General features: G+C 35.2%; 1 protein-coding gene across 1 annotated transcript in view; it reads right to left on the reverse strand.

Moving 5' to 3' along the window:
• Positions 1–16581, reverse strand: part of LOC144440189 (transcription cofactor vestigial-like protein 4) — a 73674-nt gene extending 57093 nt beyond the window's left edge. Inside the window, exons 1-2 of the mRNA XM_078129496.1 lie at positions 16478–16581; positions 16263–16338 (exon numbers count right to left, since the gene is read on the reverse strand). Of these exons, the coding sequence (XP_077985622.1) occupies positions 16263–16338; positions 16478–16480 (79 nt within the window). The 5' untranslated portion in view covers positions 16481–16581. The remainder of the gene's footprint in view (positions 1–16262; positions 16339–16477) is intronic.
• Between the last annotated feature and the right edge of the window lie 785 nt (positions 16582–17366).

Below are 17366 nucleotides of genomic sequence, written 5' to 3' on the forward strand. Positions count from 1 at the left end.
TTTGAACAAAAAACCAATAAGGTTACATGTATTATCTCCAGATTTTCTCTTGACTTGTTAAAACAAAGAAATCATGTCAATGTGCCTTATTATACTAGAATAGTTAACTTGATTATATATGTCACACAAGTAAAACAATTATAAACTCAGTTTATACCATTTTAATTCAATAATCCGAAATTAACATTTCTTGTTTAAAATGTTCACCTGTCAATCAAGTCACAAGTATTCATTTATAAGTCAGAAATACAAACCTGAGTGCAACTTTGCTGATACGACTAAGAAGACATTCACTTTTTGACCCACTGTCAAACATCATGAAAATCTAAATGATATATTGCAAAATATAAGTAAACAATTACACTGCCTGTCCTGAAACATTCATGGTATTTTGGTTCAGGGCATTTTCTTCACCCTTTTAATCGATACCATGAATCAATTACATGGCCTATTGACTTAATTTACACATCATAACATTCTTTTCCCTGCCAAAAGTTTATTGCCAGGAATAAATCAAACACTGGTGGTAAATCCAGGGATAGGGTATGGAAGTCTATTCCCAATGCTACTGCCAAACGATGGAATAAATCAAATACTGGTGGTGAATACTGGGATAGGGCAATGGAAGTCTATTCCCAATTGATGCTAACACCATACAATAGAATAAATCAAACACTGGTGGTAAATCCAGGGATAGGGCTATGGAAGTCTATTCCCAATGCTAACACCATACAATAAAATAAATCAAACACTGGTGGTGAATCCAGGGATAGGGTATGGAAGTCTATTCCCAATGCTAACACCATACAATAAAATAAATCAAACACTGGTGATGAATCCAGGGATAGGGTATAGAAGTCTATTCCCAATGCTAACACCATGCAATAGAATAAATCAAACACTGGTGATGAATCCAGGGATAGGGTATGGAAGTCTATTCCCAATGCTAACACCATACAATAAAATAAATCAAACACTGGTGGTGAATCCAGGAAGAAGATTCCCACTATTCCTACCATATACATGTACCTTGCATGTCAACATTTTCTTATTAACATTGTTCTCTCTAGGGATGCTATGCACGCTAGATGTGTAGTCATACATGTAAATTATAGTTTCACATCTGTTGCATTTTACACAACTTACTACAATTAGTAACTATATAAATAATGTGAAAATTACCATAAAAAGAAAACTACACTTCAACATTTCTCAACTATTATGGTGTTCCCTCTAAAGCTGCTCTGCACTCTAGTTGTGCAGTAAATAACACAACATAATATAGATAACAATGAAAGTTGCGAGAGAAAAAAGTAAGTACTACATTCACTGACAAAAATAACAATACAGTAATATATTATAACTGTAACCTCATATCATAACAATTTTCTTTGCAAAGCTAAAATACAAGATATATACGGATAAAAGATTTCCTCCATATATATATGTAAGCAACTACATGTCCATGGACACTTCCATTTTTTCAGACCTTAGCCCTAACACTATGTCGTCCACCTACGAGCATACAGTTGCCATTTCCTAATATGCCAAAACTCGATATACCTTGAAGGCAAACTGTCCATCAAACATTTCAATTTAACTCATAACCTACACGTCACTGTCCAAAAATTCTCAATAAAACATCTTACAAGTTTTATCACCTGGATTCATTTGAATATGTAACTTTGGTGATCAAAGCTTTGAAGTATGCATTCACAGCAAGTAATCTGGTAATATGTACTCCTAAACACCATGGCAGTGTTGTGCAATGCTTATATAGTGTGGACCATTTTTTGATCATTAAATGCTGATATGCACAAGATAAAGTTAGTCTTGGTATAATAGTTATAGTTATTACCATTAAATCACAATTCATTGTATTTTTAACATGTTTGAGGAGCTGACAGATCACAATGGTAAATCTGAAATATAAATACATATAACATTTATGTCAAATGAAACTGTGACTCAAAACACAAGGGAAAACTGAAGTGTGTAGTTGAAAATTTCAGGCAACAATTTTCAAGTTTGTATTTGTAACAAAAGTTAATTCAATACTATGGTTTATCAATACATATGAATTTGAATATCATAACATTGGTATTTTCGTGGCAACCAGGAAGCCAATTTATTTTCCCAGCCTGATCATATTTTTATAGAGGTCTTCAACAATTCAACCAGAAATGCCAGCTGCTATTCATGTTGTCTTGTCTCCCCTGTACATGTGTACACAATGGAAAGACATGATGTCTAGGATTCGGCATGACTCCTAGCCAACACTGGAATAGGATACTCCTCAATATGTAACATGATTTTGCAGTAGCAAACGAAGTTGAAAATGAGATAAAAGTGACAACATGTAGACATATAGAAGGCATAAGTTTCCTAAAAAATATCACTAACATGTAGAGCTAAATTAGGCAGATCAATACTCAGTGCTCAGTACTGTCTCTTCATCAATCTATATTAAGAGGCCTATTAAAACCATACAATAGAATACCAATTTACATAAATTCTTAAGATTTTTAGCCACAATTACACTGAATTACTGATAAATATGTCCTTTGTAGACACAACCAGTATCATTTCTATGTAAGGTCTATAGTTGTCAGGTCACTACAGAAACGATAAGTTCTGTAAAATACGAAGTAACAATGGAAACAGTGAGGACACATATTTGTGTTCTCAATAAAAGACCTTGAATCTGATACCCATAGATGTAAACAGGTTGTTGGTGTTCACAAAACCTGAAAACCCAACTCTAATTCACTACAACAAAATTTGTGAACTGACTATCATGACTGGCATTTAGTACTGTATAATAAATTAAAATAGGAAAATCATTGATATGATCTTCATCATCGACTTTGGCATTGACGGTACATGTATAGAATTCCCATTTGTGGAGTGGCCTTGATGGTCTGAAAAAGTCCATCACTATTGCTTACCTAAGATAGTCCACCACCCGGCCCCAGAGTGCCATTATTGCCATGAGAGCTGGTGATAACCCACTATTGTACAAGTCCAAGATAGCCCACTACCATATGTAAGCCAGTAATTTATGAATGGTATGTAACCTCGCCAGCCAGAGTGAGTCTACTACTGCATGCAAACCAGGTGATATACAAATGTAGCCAGGCAAGCCTGTGATAGCCCACTACTGCATGCAAACCAGGTGATATAACAAATGTAGCCAGGCAAGCCTGTGATAGCCCACTACTGTATGCAAACCAGGTGATATACAAATGTAGCCAGGCAAGCCTGTGATAGCCCACTACTGTATGCAAACCAGGTGATATACAAATGTAGCCAGGCAAGCCTGTGATAGCCCACTACTGTATGCAAACCAGGTGATATACAAATGTAGCCAGGCAAGCCTGTGATAGCCCACTACTGTATGCAAACCAGGTGATATAACAAATGTAGCCAGGCAAGCCTGTGATAGCCCACTACTGTATGCAAACCAGGTGATATACAAATGTAGCCAGGCAAGCCTGTGATAGCCCACTACTGTATGCAAACCAGGTGATATACAAATGTAGCCAGGCAAGCCTGTGATAGCCCACTACTGTTTGCAAACCAGCAAAATGAGGCAAAACGAGGCAAGTCTGAGATAGCCTACTACTGTATGTGAGCCAGTAATACAATGTTTGTAGCTAAGCAAACCTGTGATAGCCCACAACTGCATGTCAGCCAGAACAATATGTGACCTGGTTCACTACTGCATGCAAGCCATAGTGGCAATACATGTATATGATCTGTCAAGCCAGTGATCATCCACTACTGCAGGCCGGCCAATACATGGGCCAGGCAAGTATGAGATACAGTAGCTCACTACTAAATGCAAGCCAGTTTACATGTGGCCTGGCAAGCCAGAGATAGCCCACTAAGTACTACATGTACATGTAGAAGCCAGGCAAGTCTGAAATAACCCTATACTGTACAGCCAGCAATACATAGCCTGGCAAGTCCGAGATCACCCACTACTGCATGCAAGCCAGCTGATACATGGCCTAGCATGTCACACAGCGAGTTCCCACTGTGCTACACAAATGAAATTACATGTGGTATGCAAGCAATGCCTGATATTCTTGTCAAACAACACTCTAACTATTACACATATGTACATCATAGTAACAGTCATGGGAAATGAAAAATCTCTCACCTTTCCTGTCATATCTCACAGTTGTCTTAACAGACATGTTACATCATATCACTATGTTCAAGACATGTATATATTATATATATACATTCCAGTAGCTAGACTGGCATTTTCTACATTTCATTTCAGTAATTTCAACATCACTTGGAGACGACACGTATTCTGAAGTACGGAGCCTGCAGCTGGAGCTAGAAGGTCTTTGAGTAATATGCAATGTTTAGCTAAAAGTGACAGACCTACAACATACATGTACAAGAACAACTAACAAGTAGGCAATTGTCTTTCGTACAACATCACTCATTTGTCACACAAATATGTTTCAGTATACAAATACTGTGCACACAAATACATACACATGAACACATACTGTGTACATAGATGTGCACACATGAACACATACTGTGTACATAGATATGCACACATGAACACATACTGTGTACATAGATATGCACACATGGACACATACTGTGTACATAGATATGCACACATGGACACATACTGTGTACATAGATATGCACACATGAACACATACTGTGTACACAGATACATGTATGCACACATGAACATACTGTCTATGGATATACACACATGAACACATGCTGTGCAAAAAGATGTTCACACATGAACATACTGTGCACATAATCATAGATATGCACATATGAGCATACATGTACTGTGCACACAGCTACAGTGTACACACACATTAACATACATTTATACTGTGCACAGATACGCATATACATGTACACATATAATATGTGTATGAACATACTACATGCATATAGACATGCACACATGAACATAAATAATATAACAACACAAGTCTAAAGTGTGCCCTGTCAGTTGTCATGCCATGGTGCACACTAAAAGCCAAAGTGAAATTAAAACTTGATACCAAATAAAAAGAACAGTTACTGTACTAGTTTTAATACTAATGTCATATACATGTATGTGTACACAATAGTAATTGACTGCTAGTTTTATGACCTCTTCACTTGTTGATGGTCAACAAAACAATCCATTTTGAGATGATTTTACAAATAACTACCAAAACACACAGCACTATATAAGTATAACTTTAAATTGTAAGTACATGTATGTTAATCATTGTTGACTACACACAATTCCTGACTGTAACTTTACATTATTGAACATACTCAAACCAGAATTCAATAGTGGTATAGCTATAAATATGTACATGTACCAGAGATTGCTTGTGGTGTGGTATAAAAATAGGGGTTTTTTCACCCACAAAACCACAAAAATATTCAGAGCTGACATACTAGTACTACTGTGCTTATAGACTAACCTCATGTTATACACAGTTCTTTTTGCCCACACAGCAGTAATATACAGAACTGATGTTAGTGTGCATCATACCAAGATATATATGCTCTAAACTGTCATTTCACCAACTAACACAAACAGTAAGCTACCAAAATGAATAAGACACCAGTTGTGGCATTCCATATATCACCACTGCAGACAGACTAATAAGCCCCAAACCACCACAGAAACAGTATCCTTTCATTACAGCTACATTATATGAAGTAATCACTCAACCACAACTGATTAACTTTGATGAATTATTTCAGTGCCTGCAATCCAATATACAGACTTGATAATTGACTGATTTGATCAGTATTCTGTTTCCATTCTGAGTCTACTTACAAAATGCAAAGGATACATGTACCACCCATCTGTGATGGTGATGTTATGACACTTCACATACATTACTGCATGTACAATGTACATGTAGTAAGTGTTCATCTACCTTTTATCTATATTTATTATAAGCCTTAGATTATGTGTTTTTATATGAAATTTTGAGCCAAATAAATGTTCTATTACTATACTATATAATATACAATACTACTATTACTAATTTAGTTCTACACTCCCACCTACAAAATGTATTGGAACAGCACAGTAAATTTGCCTATACAGGAGTACATATCAACTTGCATTATACATAGGTGGGTGGAAGAATTCTAGCTGTGGGCAATAATTGAGGGCTTGATTATTAGGACTCACTGCAGACAAATATCAGGATTTGGTTTAGACTATTGAGTGTATTTTCATTCAGAAAAGCGATTGATAAAACTTTTTTGCACAATTAAAAGGAAATAAAAGTCTATGTGGAAAATGAAATTCTTGGACTACATTGTGCAAAGTACATAATGTAATTACATACAAATTATTTCTAACAAATCTATGAAAGGCATATATTACATGTATACATATGTATCATCATCACCATACAAAATTATACATTGAAGGTACATTGCACATGTACAAGAATATAATATAGCTCACCCTTTTTCTTTCTTTTTTTTCTTTTTTTTGGGGGGGGGAGAGGGTTCGTGGTGGGGGGGATTAACTGTTGTTGTGGTGGGGTTTTTTGTGGTTTTGCTTCTCTATTTTATCACTTACTACACAGTAAAATCTTCAAGTTGTATTGTGCAACCATGAATATTCTACATCTGAAATCACATTTTATCTATTCTTCTTTTATTTCTCACACTATCACTCACACTGTCACGCTAGGATTTCTCTCACATCTTATACTTTTGACATTTGCAGATAAAAGGGAGAAATTCAATCTGTCTGGCTGTATGATTGGCAGACACTGTTCATTATGTCTGTGTACAAAAAGCCAACTACTGAATGGGGTGTCACACTTCAATAATGGTTGCATAGACTATGGAATACAGGCTGCCCACATTTCAGAAAAATTGATAATAGCATAAGTACTAGTCAATGATTATTATTTTAATATCCATAGGTGTGGATAGATTACATGATCCTATAGCCTTAGTGGTTGATGTTGACACAGGAACTCACACTATCCAGCCGTTAAGACAAATAAGCATATACTCAATATCAGACAGTTGCTCTTATATGCTGTGTGTGACTAAGTGGATGTCAAACTGAGGCCAAACACCTGGGCTTCCACAGATCAAGCCTGGCTAACAGGGGTATTTCAATTCCTTGATAAGATGACACCCTATACAGGACAACTCACTGCAGAATACTCCAAAACCATCATTTCCAGATTATGTGACCCCATGTTGACCTCCCAAGTAAAAAATTACATTGGGTCATTTGGGGTCAAGTCAAAACAGCAAAACATCAACCATGGCAACTAAACAAACTAATCCCGGACTCTCAAAGACAGCAACAACAAGACATGACAACTTTGAAAAAAAACTACTCCCTAATTCATGTGAATATCTTGACTCTCACAGACAGCAACAAGATATCACATCACATCTTTGAAAAAAACTGCTCCCTGATTCATGTGAATGTCTTAGCTCTAATACACAGAACAACTACTACTGTTCTACACCAGTGCATTTTATTGCCATGATTTTTATGTCTGCAAATGTTATTGTTTACTGGTTAGTAGTGACTACAACAGACCTCTCTCTCAAATGTCAAGCAAAAAGGTGACTGATAGTGATAGTGCGTGAAAAACTATCAACATACATGTATCATAGACATATGGTCTGTGCTGTTCATGTGTCAGCCAAATCAATACACCATAATTTGCTGTGACCTACCAAAATTTGGTATCTCCTATCCCTTACTATGTGATGACTAGGAAACCTAGTGTGTTTTATCTCCTATCCCTTACTATGTGATGACTAGGAAACCTAGTTTGTTTTATCCCCTATCCCTTACTATGTGATGACTAGGAAACCTAGTTTGTTTTATCTCCTATCCCTTACTATGTGATGACTAGGAAACCTAGTTTGTTTTATCTCCTATCCCTTACTATGTGATGACTAGGAAACCTAGTTTGTTTTATCTCCTATCCCTTACTATGTGATGACTAGTAAACCTAGTTTGTTTTATCTCCTATCCCTTACTATGTGATGACTATGAAACCTAGTTTGTTTTATCTCCTATCCCTTACTATGTGATGACTATGAAACCTAGTTTGTTTTATCTCCTATCCCTTACTATGTGATGACTATGAAACCTAGTTTGTTTTATCTCCTATCCCTTACTATGTGATGACTATGAAACCTAGTTTGTTTTATCTCCTATCCCTTACTATGTGATGACTAGGAAACCTAGTTTGTTTTATCTCCTATCCCTTACTATGTGATGACTAGGAAACCTAGTTTGTTTTATCCCCTATCCCTTACTATGTGATGACTAGGAAACCTAGTTTGTTTTATCTCCTATCCCTTACTATGTGATGACTAGGAAACCTAGTTTGTTTTATCTCCTATCCCTTACTATGTGATGACTAGGAAACCTAGTTTGTTTCATTCTGACCCACAACAAATAATTTTGTCTTTTCATAGAGGTGACCACTACTCTTCAATTGCCCCTTGGTTACTATCAGTAGCTCAGAATATCTTGTCTGCTCATTGAGTAATACAAGTATTTCTAGAGTACACAGGTATGCTGTCAGAGAAAAACTATCAAGAAACAGCAGACTCTTTGTACGATTATTACAATAAATTGTCAGTTAGGTGAATACCTTCACAATTGTGTATATTGAGATATTTCTACTCCATTCTGATCAAACTGCCATATGTCAGGACTGCAAGTCATTCCATGAAATGTTAAATGCTGCAAAGACCTTGAGTGGATTCTTTGATCCAAACTTTACATATTACTATTTGAGTATTTTTTCACAGTGAAAAAAATTTAGGTGAAATTTTGTTTACAAAAGTGTAATTGTTTGCAAATAAAATATAACGACGACTAGAAATACATGACAGATATAGACTGGCATTCATTATCTGTGTTGCCATGGAAATATGCAAACAAGATTAGAATCAGAGTGCCATATTGATCCATTTTTTCATGGCCATTGGTGGAATGCAAGTAATCCCTCTATACAAGGTCTGCCATTGCACTACTAGAACTAGGTTTACCTACACCTTTTGGTGTGGAAAATCAATTAATATTCAAACATCACATATCTTTTTACATACATGTAGTTATATGTACATATTGATAGCAAAGATGAAAAATTTATATTTTTTATCTCATGGATATATCATAAATTGTGAAATGATCACATACATGTATCTTGCACCGTTTCAAAAATTCATACAAACATAAAAATTCCTGTTTGACATATATTTCATGGATAGGCCATAAATTTTAAAAACCATCACACCTTGCAATGTTTCAATAAAACATGAAACAGTTCTACTAATACAGCAAAGTAAAAACAACATGATTCATGTCATACCACCCTTCAGTTCATTCAAAACAGTAGCTGAAATGCCTATGCTGTTTAGACATACATCTGTTCAATACAGCTGTGTAACTGTGATTTGTAAAAATTTGACAGTACATGTACTTCAAAATAGTCTATTACAAACACCAATAATCAAAACATCACAGCTACACATGCACAAGTTCAGTGCTTCCCACTCACAACTTGGCAGGGTTATGGATGAGTTCACTGTACAGTGCCAAAGTTGCTAGTTTTCTCTGTACAAAAATAACAAATAGATACATGTAGCATGTCAGCAAGTACATGAAACATGGTTCTTGTCATCCATCTTAATTTGCATATTGAGGACAAGTCATATGCCCTCATTCATTATTTGGAGAATGTGTTTGGATTATGGTGCTCAAATTCTCTTATAGCCATGTATTTTAGACATATTGTGCCAAATGACAATATACACATGTGTATATGGTTGTTCTAAATCACAAATGCTGATATAGTAACAGTACATGGCGTGATGCACTAATTGCAGTTTGTCAATTGGTTTCATACCAGTTTTTTTAGAGACACTACATTGTATAGTTATATACCATAAAACGGATCACATAAAATGAAAATTTTATTCACCTTCTGTGTATCTTGATTAAACAATGTAAAAAAGTCCATTGTACACTTGGATTTCTGTTTTCAGCAGAGTATCTCCAGCAAGGAAAATATACACATGATCAATCACAATACCACAGTTCCAAAAGAGTTGCAACTGACAGACATCAATTTACACATAGGAATTAATCCATTACATAAACTGAATGTACATGCCTATGCCTATTGCATGTTCAGTTCACAGGTCTAAGAGACAATCTTGACCAGGAACAAACTCCACATAACCAACTTTCAGACTTTGCAGACACTGAGTGACTAGATAACAAATACCTTTGTATTGTGCAGCAGTGGAGTAATATATGGTTGTTTCACATGGTTTGTGGTACTACAAACATGTACTATATCAAATCGGTCAATCACCTTTATAGTGTGCCAGCCTTGCTGTCTCTTTTATCATGATTAACTCTGTTAACTGTTAAAATATTTGTATGACAATTAAATAGCAGGGATTATCTGTTCTATTTTGCAGGTTGAACTGTGAACATGTGACTCCAAATTATAAGAATCATATGTGTGGGGACAGTTCTAAAAGGTCAATTTAATTAAATGATAATCTAATGACACAAATCTGTTTTTTCCTTCTGAGCATGCTCAGTTAGTACTGTAACATGATTTGTATAAATGTAAGTAAGGCACCATGTAATGTTCACAAGAAATGTATTAATCTTAGACTTATAGTTATACATAGGGGTTTTTTCTCTACAATCTAATGTGTTTTTTCCTATCAGTCTCATTGGTAATTAAATTCATTATTAGTATCATTTTTGTTAATTTAACTGTTTGAAATAAATAGTTATGAAGTGCAAAAACTAAATGTCTGGAAGACTAAATTTACCTGAACATTTTTTTCATCAATAAATGCTGTACATCAATCATAACTGGTTTAAATCCAACTTTAGTATCTCAGATAATTACTGATAACAACCAGCCATGTTATTCAACAGGTTGGGCTTAGTAAAGTTGATCACATAGGCTTGCACCCTGAGATACAAATTTACAGAACAGGCCAGGTGAAAATAGATAGCTTTAGATGTATATGTACTTGTCTGCTGATAGGCTGGACACTGCACTGTTCACTTATCAGGTGATTGGGGTCAAAGGTCACTAACCACAAACAGAACATAATACATATGAGGTATTGTTTAATAATCATAATCCAGACAGCATATGTTGTGTATGCATTGTCTGTCTGTATGAAAACAGTAGAAATACTTGTCATAGTTTGAACTGTGAAGACGAATTTCAAGTGATCATAAACAGTCTCAAAACTCTGCTACTGAACATTAACAAGTAGCACTACCATGATATTACCTTTAATAAGTATCAATGACTTCTCACCTAATTTTTCTTTTACTTTTTTTTACAATGGCAATTCACTTAAATTTGCTTGTGAATACATTTTTTCACAATGGCACTTCACTTACATTTGCTTGCAAATACATTTTTTTACAAGGACATGTATGTATAAATATGTTGTTACAACTTTAATAAACATCTTTTTCATGTTCTTTGTATAACTGACTTTTTCATATATTATCCATGATACTGTTACAATTTGACTATTCTTATTTTTATATAGTCCATTACCTGACTTGGTATTATACTGGTTTCCTTTTCAAAATGCCATGTCTTCTAAAATCATTGATTTACGGTCCTTTCTACTGTAGACTGAATTGTTTGTTTGTGTAAAAATCCATGCATCAATAAATCACTGTCCTAGAAGGCTGTTTGAGGTGTTCCAAACAGCCAAGGGTCCTTGCCTTGGGCAGCCAGGTGACAGACTTCTTTAGACTACATTTCATGGCAAACTAGTTCTTTCACTATTTTCATGACAGATTGAACCCCAACATACCACAATACTATGAGTCATATGACATCTTCAGCAGAGCCATTCACATTACAGGGAATGCTCCACAGGTGGTAAGCTCAGTAACACAAACAAAATAACTATTGTACATAATTGTAAGGTCAGTCTATTCAGGCACTACATTGTATGCCCAGGAAGTTTTTCATTCACTCTTCAATGACATGTACATTTTTGGAACTCTGACATTTGTAAAAAAAAAAAAAAAAAAAAGTAACAAATAAATAAATAAATAATAATAATAATAATATAATAATAATAAAATCAGCACCATGAAGGAATTTAAAGGTGTCCTATATATCATAAAATTTAATGAATATTAAGTCTTGACTAAAATTGGAATTTTTAGATTCACCCTTAAATATCCAAGTGTAGACAATCTTCAATATTTGTATTTGATCAAGTTTACTTTAGCTGCCACAAAACAACAAATATTACACAGTAAAATCTACATCATTGGGATTCATACCTTTTCCTTTGAGCACAAACAAAAGGGTATGAAATGCCTGTGTAAAGTCTACACATTGTAATGTCCATTTTCATTTACCAGTACATCCCTCTGGTTTCTACGTAAACTATATGCAAATTTATACTAGTATACCAATTCTGGCGATACAATTAGGTGAAACTATTAAAATCTGTTAAATTTTGAAATTATATTTTGATATGTACAGCATATTTGTTTACTTCTTCCTTCCCCCATCTGCTAACCCACTTAGCAGTACCGTAATACCTAACACTCCATTATACACACACATGCCTGCACTGTATGGTCATGTCATCACCACAGTGCTTTAAATACAATGCTGACGGGTACATACAGTCTGACTCATGTCTCCGAGAGTGATTTCAGCCCAAGCCTTTCACAACAACATGGCCTTGAATAGCATAACTCATTTCTCATAGCCCTATATGTATGAACTGTAATTGAGAGCTAAGACACAATACTCAAAACCAGGTTACATGTTTCCAGTAATATATCTCCCCATATGTGTAGTAGTGTAAAGTTAGGATTCAACCATAAGGGTGATTTGTTATTTTCTCATTGAAAACAGCAATGTGTTTTTGCACAAGCCATATAAAATTAGGTCTCTGTATATATTTGATGCATTTTTTTTCATATCTATCTAAAATTTGCCAATACACGTATTTGATACATTTTCATCAGAATTATTTAACACCAATATTCTGAAATGTATGCCTACAAAAAACTGAACTATGATATTTTGCTGAAAGTAGGCTAGCTCGACCCTACTATAATCCCTATGTGAAAATTAACAGGGAGCTGATAAGAACTTGCATTTAATCACAGACATTCATATCTTGGTTTGTGAGTCGATGTGAAAATTTTACCCTTTTTTTTTAGTTCCGAACATGAAATATCCTGTCCAAAACATAGCTCATCACAAAAAGTGATTCATTGCTACCAACTTTATCACAACAAAATTGCTCAATTATTTGAAATATGTACATAATTAGTCAATATCACTTCTCTAATACTCTATGCAGCCTAATTTCCAATCTCTATACATGTCTCATAAACCTACATGTATGGTTGTCCTAGGCTAATATCACACTAATTCAAGACATTGGTAAATAAAGTGTCTACTTAACTTCAAATATCTTGGCCATAATAGGCCTGACTTGTGATAATATTTATAAGACAATCTCATAGGGTTGGATCACACACAGAATGATTGACATAGCATGTACTATTTTCAATCAGACTGTCACAGTTTTAGTGTATTTGAACTAAAAATAACATGATTTAAAGTGTCATTCCAGGAGTGCCTCTGGTTAATTGCTGATATCAATCATCAGTTTCTACAATTTGACAGACAGGGTGTCTAGTTTGAGAGCATGACTGTGATAACTATAGTGTTAAAGAGTTCAAGTTGTTTTTCTACAATAATATGAGCTAGGGAGAGGTGGCGCTTAAACACACCTCCATTCCCATTAGGATCTAGCATGAAACAATACAAGAAAACCAGAGACCAAGCTGTGCATCTGAGATAAAAATTCTCCAAAGAATAAATATAACTATGTAATGTATGAAATACAAAATTCCATACACATGTTGCTTTTTTTCTCTCAAAAGACATGTGCTACAAGCACAGTGACACAAACCTGTTATTCTAAGGACAGGTGCATTATAGGCCCTATTGTTATCAAGCTCTTTACACAACTTGAACTACATAATACATAGCCTTTACTTATTCAATATGCTAATTTGCATTATCTTGCTACAAACTTTAATAATACATAACCATACCTCAGCTCATTCCCAATCTTGAAATAATATGTCTATAAATTGCTACTTCATCCCTTTGTCGTTTTTTTTCAACATCTGTTATCGTAATTCAAATATGACACTGTAAAAATATAGCCACAGGTCTGAAAATTATCAGTTTTCATTTTTCTTAAACATGAAATATATATCCTTGCAGAGCAACTGGGGATTAGGGACACACACACACTGTACCTATAAAGACAACTAGTAATCACATAGCTTTGTTTCCTTGATTTTCAATACAAGTATGGGTTAATGATAAACAGCATTAGAAATTCTGTTACAGGAGTCCATACTGAGTTTCTACATTTTTGGGTGAGTTTAAAATTCACCCAAAAATGTAGATACTATAATTGACTTTTAAATACGTGACAGCATAAAACTGTTTTATGCTGTCATGTATTTAAAAGTCAATCATACATGTAGTATCTACATACTGGTATTAAGATATAGCATATAAACTATCCGATGATGTAATTCTTTACACATATCAAAAAACTGTGAAGGAATCCACACTCGGCAATTAACTTGTCCAATACGAGAATGATATTGTAGTGTCATAGAAGGTACTATGCATCTATACTAATATTATACAAGAATAGTCTTTGGTTTTATGTAGGTATTTTCATTTGAGTAAAAGGTTTATAAACTTGCAGCTTGTGCCACTTTATTCAATACATGTATATGTAGATGTATTAGGGAGATATCCATGATCAATGTTTAGAGTTGGATAGCCAATACCATGTATGTCTACTAGTCTCCAGTCTGGCCACATTGTTGCTGGTTGAGCAGCAATTGTATAATATGATAACTTGCAATATCATGTCCATGGCAATATATAAGAAAAACAACAATAACTAGTTTTTGAACATACTAGATTTAAGTGGTTGGTAATTTATTCAACTCTGGGGATACACTTCACTCGAACCATTTTGTCACAGCCAGGCATACATGTATACTGCACTGTAGCTATATTTACAATTTGTTTATTAAAAGGCCACTCAATAAAACAGAAGTCATGAATTGTAAATTTGTCCTTAGTTAGTAATATTTGTGTCAAAAAAAAAGTAATAAAATCTAGTTACTTTAGAAATGAAACAAAAAATTGTAGCTACATGTAGCTATTAAAAGGTTTACATCGTAGTTGTCTTTGAAGAGTACATACATGACCCCACCAGCAGCCGCCAACCATACCTACCTACCTACCATACCTACATACATACACACACACACACACACATACATACATACATACATACATACATGCATACATACATACATACACACACACACACATACATACATACATACATACATACATACAGACAGACAGACACAATAACTTACATCCTGTATGTGACCTTGCACACTGCCCTGCTATGGAATATAATGAACAAACATTTACAATGAAATATATCCACATCACACAGTGGACTCCAGATAGTCGAGAAGCAGTTCCCCATTCACTCATTTGCCCTGGTATTGGATAGAATTACTAAGGTGGTGAAACTCTAGAGTCATTCTTTGCCAACAGCAATGCAACAAGCAGTATGTCTGTCTCTCATTAACGTACTTGGTAAACATTCAAAACATTACAAGTCCTGCTGATAAGAGTGTGTGTATGTGCAAAGCTATAGGTAGGTATAAACTGTCACAGTGTTTAACTGTTCCACTGTCTGTATATACATGTGTATGTTGTGATTACACTTTGCTGCTTGACACTGAGTCATCCAAGAAAGTACATCCCATCCCACCTGTCAGCTTCTATGACAACCAGCCAAAATATTCGCAAAAAAATGTTCTTGTATCGATGATGCAAAAGTGCAAAGTGGCAGTTCACCAAAATGAACAATTTTTACAAAGGGGAGGCGTCGACAAAAATACAACGCTTCTTGGAGAGGACAGGCGGACGATTGAAAATAATATGCATGTATGCACGTATGTTTGGTATGCGGCAACGTCATTCAACGACACATACATACACAGGTATTCCGCTCGGGAAACAACACATATTTACAACTACTCACACTTCCGATAGCCATATCGAAAAATTAAAATTAAGAATAAATTGTCGACTCACGATTTGCTTCGTCTGTTTGAACTAATGATGCAGCGTGTGATAAAACATCGAGAGGTGTCTCCATTCCACTGGTGTTCTGTAACGCAAGGTGAGAGCGGACATTCACTGAAAGGTGGTTATGTTGTTGTCGTTCACGACACGTCGACCTATCGCTATTATGTGCCGCTAACAAAAGCATAAATGCCAGAATTCGATAGACAAATAGCTGAGCTTACCATGTCACCGTGTGCTACAGGAAAGATGGGTTTATTGCGTAAGAGTGATGTTCTTCCAGCTGAAATCTTCACCTTGTTCGTGTTCCTGTCTCCGGGAATTTCAATGCAAGTTACCGAGCAAGAATGTAAAGAATGACGGAATGCACCTTGATTGGAATCAACTATGAATATGGAGGGATGCTTTAAAACTGTGCGCTCATTCCTTAACATTTTCTAATAATCACACTGAAAGTTACTAAAAATAAATCGTGACATGACCCTCTTGTGATAGTTTCGAGTTCTTGGTAATCATTACACTCAAGTAAACAGTTTCTATCACGAGGTCGGATGTTACTGAATTGCACTTAGACCTGGTGAATGCCTGTCCCAAAAATGGTATCGTCTAGCACACATGGCGTATTCGCGTGATGTGATTGGCCAACAAGTAATCAATATCCAGCTGTTCGTGCGACAAATAATCATCGCGGTCGTTCAGAAAAGAATAGAAATTGTTTTTAACATCTCCTTCATAATGTGTTAAATGGTTGAAAGCTAAATGTTGAATTGTATTCAACAATTGCACCCTTTAAATGAATGTATTTTTAAACAAAGCTGCCACTGTGCTGCCAGGTATTGAAAAACTGTAATGTGCAAATAACGAGATTAGTGTTCAGTGTAGTAGTAAGGCTGAAATATTAGTTTTTAGGATTTATATTACTTTAATTTTGGCTTGATATTTAGGGCTAAAGTCACAAATTTTGGACCCTTTCTTACCATGACGAGTCTCCTTCCTGGCTATTCTTGGATTTCCTCCCAGACATACACAACAATACTCACTATGTAGTCTTTCCTCAACACTGTCATGTCTGTACGGGCCCCCATATGTCTGGCTATCAGCCCTCTCCCAAGT

The sequence above is a fragment of the Glandiceps talaboti genome, chromosome 1 (genome assembly GCF_964340395.1).
Source record: "Glandiceps talaboti chromosome 1, keGlaTala1.1, whole genome shotgun sequence".
Taxonomy (NCBI): domain Eukaryota; kingdom Metazoa; phylum Hemichordata; class Enteropneusta; family Spengelidae; genus Glandiceps; species Glandiceps talaboti.